This window comes from Mugil cephalus, chromosome 1 (assembly GCF_022458985.1).
Source record: "Mugil cephalus isolate CIBA_MC_2020 chromosome 1, CIBA_Mcephalus_1.1, whole genome shotgun sequence".
Lineage (NCBI taxonomy): Eukaryota > Metazoa > Chordata > Actinopteri > Mugiliformes > Mugilidae > Mugil > Mugil cephalus.
In genome coordinates, this window is record NC_061770.1 from 48,928,317 (window position 1) to 48,932,281 (window position 3,965).

The 3,965-nt window shown below is 41.4% G+C and overlaps 1 protein-coding gene across 1 annotated transcript; it reads right to left on the reverse strand.

Moving 5' to 3' along the window:
* Positions 1-243: 243 nt before the first annotated feature.
* LOC125013181 (C-type mannose receptor 2-like) lies at positions 244-3,965 on the reverse strand. The gene is made up of 3 exons (XM_047593636.1): positions 3,893-3,965; positions 1,515-1,901; positions 244-587 (listed from the first exon to the last, which is right to left on the reverse strand). Exons 1-3 carry the CDS (start codon positions 3,927-3,929, stop codon positions 244-246), a joined length of 768 nt encoding a protein of 255 aa, XP_047449592.1. The 5' UTR covers positions 3,930-3,965.

Below are 3,965 nucleotides of genomic sequence, written 5' to 3' on the forward strand. Positions count from 1 at the left end.
TGATCAGTTTCATTTTGTACTTAGTCGTTGATGACTTATAACAATTAGATTAAATGATTCTATTTATGATATTTTTTTACTTCACAGCAAACTCAGATACACATATACCTTCAGTAACTGAAGTATGACCTCTGTGGTTCACCTCTCTCTTAGTGTTTAGTCAATTCATTTCCTCTACGTCCTCTAATCTCTACATTTTCTAGAGTAGTAAATGTTACCAATGAGTAAATGTTACCAACGAGGTTACTTAGAACAGATGAAATTAAACTTCTTGTCATCGATTTTTGTGACCCACTGATGTTCTCCTCCTGTTTTCATGGCTCCAGACATGTCACAGTCATCATTCCTTCCATCTGAGGCCCAGTTCTTATAGCTGACTACCTCATCACTGACCCAGAACCAGAAATCCAGAGTGCAGGTGTAGCGCAGTCCCAGCCAGACAAAAGGAGTTGAGGCGTTCTTGGCTCTCTCTTGAACCCATCTCTGTTCATCAAGGTTAGTGATGGAGACCAGGTCATTGTAGTTGTCTCTGCAGTAATACAAGGCTTCCTCCCAGGTCTTACTTTCTTTGATCAGGATCACTTTATCTGATATGAACAAACAGAGACCTTTTACATGAATTTGGACACCAGACGTTCAAATGCCACAAAACATCTCACTGAAAATCTGGATCATAACTGGACTCTAAATTCAACTGTGAATTTGTGTGTTTCAGCTCTGTGTGTCTCATTCTACTGTGTTTTTATCTTGCAGCCTGTGGTTTGCAGTACTATTATTACTATTGTGCTGCAGTGACACATGTATTTTGTATTATTTTGACCAGATGGGCTAGGCTACATGAATAAGGATAGGCTACAGTAGAATTACCACCTTTCTGAACCTGCTTCCAGGTAAAAACATATTTCCTGTGTCACTAATGTAATGTAATGTAATGATATGTCAGGTGAGTGTACACCGATCAGGCCAAACGGAATCAATAATTGTTATAAATTCAGTTTCCTGTGCTCATCAAAAACAAGACAAGTTGAAGTGAAACTCACCGTCATAGCAGAAGAACTTTTTTCTCTTATTACATGTGTCAGAGCCCCATTTCCCTGTTTCCTTCACCGTCGCACACTTGTTTGTCAAAGTACCAGGTGACTCATTAATACTTTCCCAGTTTCTGAAGGAGAAATTGTTTCCATCTGACCACCTCCAGTTGTCCCTGAACAGGCCGATCCAAATGTCACGTCTAGACTTCATCTTGTGGATTAATTCTTCCTCTTCTAGTTGTGCGGCTCCACTTATCAGGTCTGTGTAATTTTCTCTGCAATAACTCTGAGCATCCAGCCATGTCAGTTTGTAGTCAATGAAATGGAATGTTTTATTGGGCAGCTGAGTTTCTGTGGAATAAACAAAGGGCATCATTACCACCTCTGTTCAGATGTCTTGTTTTATTTTAACCATATCAGACATTCTTAAATGACCTTTCTGTAAAAATGATGACGGCGTTGTTGTTGTTTTGTCGTACTCACCATCGTAGCAGACAAACTGTTTTAGCTCGGCACAAGCAAAATCCTTCCATTTGTCTGGGGCATCCATCGCCACACAGTTCTCAGGCTTCCCATCTGAACCTTTGTCATTTGGCTCACCATTAAGCCATTTTGTCTCATTGAACTCCACCCCAGGTAGAGACCAGTGCCACATACGTTTCTCTTTTCCAGCGATGCTTTGCAGACCAATCCAGGCTTCCTCTGTGAATTCATTACCTCGAACTTTGAGTCTCTCCACATCTGACTGGTCAAACACAGAGGCCAGGTCTGAATAGTTGTCTCTACAGTACTTCTGGGCTTCTTCCCAGGTTCTTTCCGTATCAATGAAGTGGTACTCGTAGAGCCTACACAGAACGAATGAACACTGACCTAAAAACAGAAAAATGGTTCTTTACACAAAAATCATGTATACAGTTACAGTTGGGTCCATTCATGTCAGGACATAGGTATACTTTGTTAATATTTAAGCTGTTTATCAAAACATCATGGTACAATAGTGATTACGGGCTTAAATGACAGACCCTCAAATCTTTTCTGAATAATTGAATACTTGACTCAGAAGTTGTTTCAGGTACAGGATAAATCTTCATCAGTTAAGGTTGGATTTGACACCATGTGTGAATGAAAGAGCGCTCAAAGAGCTCTCAGTGCAAGTGAAACAGGTTACTCCTAGGCCGTAGGAACAAAACACACTAGTAAAATGAAATGAAAATTTAAAAAAACACTGCTGAGTTCCACAACAACACCAGTCAGTGATCTCAAGATTATTTTCTATTGCAAAGACAAGACCCTTCTCTACTAGGGATGGATAACGCTGATGTTTTATCTGCTACTGGTGCTGAATGGAAAACATACAAACTTTATTCAAAAACGCTGTCTTTATATCTTTAGGGCATTTTGTGATATACAAGTTTAACAGAAAATTAATTCAAATATTATAATTACAACTAAGACTAAGAAATAAATTAACCACAAAACAGTGGTATGGGCCTTCAAGCAAGTACAGTCAAACTTTTGACTGTTTCTCCTTAGGCATTTTGAAGGTTCACTTCCATCCATGCAGGTGAAAAACTGACACGTGTAGCGTCGGCACAGTAATAGAGTTAAGGGGGAGGTAATTAAAAATTCAGTGGCATCGAAATGGTGGTGGTAAACTACCTCAGCAGTCACAGCTGCTCTGGGGAAGGCTGACGCAAACGTGGCCGCCAATCCACGCCTACAACTTCTCTGACCACAAACATCACTCACTCGCAATCATACACCAGGGAGCTTACACATGAGGTCAAAGTGGATTAAGTGTCTTGCCCAAGGACACAACAGACGGACTAGAGATAGGGCAGAATCGACCTGCCAACCTTTCGGTTATTGGACGACCGCTCTACCTCCAGAGCTGCTGCTGCCAGTCGCACTGCTTGAACCAGTGTTTGTTGATAATGTGACAGAACCCAGAGGCAGGTGTATACTTCACTGGTGGATATTCAGTCAAATGAAACAAATGGAAGGTGCACTTCAGGAACATACATAATTAACGGTAGAAAGACTTACAAACAAACAAACAAAAACTGAGGGCATCTGCAGCAAATGTTTACAGCATTGCAAAATATCGGTTGGCTGTATTAGAGATGAACAGGAGGACACTGATCAGAGACTTTGTGGAGTGGCCCCAGGCAAACCACCTACTCCTGAATGTGGACAAGACCAAGGAGCTGGAGCCCATCACCATCCAGGGTGTGGAGGTGGAAGTAGTGGATCGCTACAAGTACCTGGGAGTCCACATGAACAACAGTCTGGACTGGAGGGACAACAGTGATGCTGTGGTCAGGAGGGCCTGAGTAGACTCTACTTCCTGAGGAAGCTCAGGTCTTATAAGGTATTCAGCACGTTGTTGGAGTCTGTGTACCAGTCTGCTGCCAGAACCTTGTGGTTTACTGAGGTTTGTTGGGGGAGCAGTACCAGCAATCAGTGGAATCGACAAACTGATCCGAAAGGCTTATTCGTGTGAATGCTCCTCCCTTCATATTTTTACACCTTATCATTTCTCCTTCCTATATATAGAGGGCATTGTCTTTTTCTTGCAGATTTGTACATATGCAATCTGTACTTTCATTTCATTTTATTATTATCTAACACATATTTTTCTTGGTACTAGTGGTTTTCAAAACTGTCTTTTCTACTGCTACTGTTACCAGGCGTTTTTCCTTGTGGCTCATTACAGTCGAAGTCTAAAAGAGCAACACAGGAATCAATTCTCTGGTGACCTGCATGGATTTCAGACTTCATTCAGTCATCGTCTGCAAAGGCTCTGAATTCAGTCATGTGAGTTATTATACAAACCAGAGGTGACGACCTGATCCACTTACCCATCAGAATGAGCAGAAACAGATTCCCCCGCATCATTGCTGCTTAGATGAAACTGATATTCTCAGTCTGAAG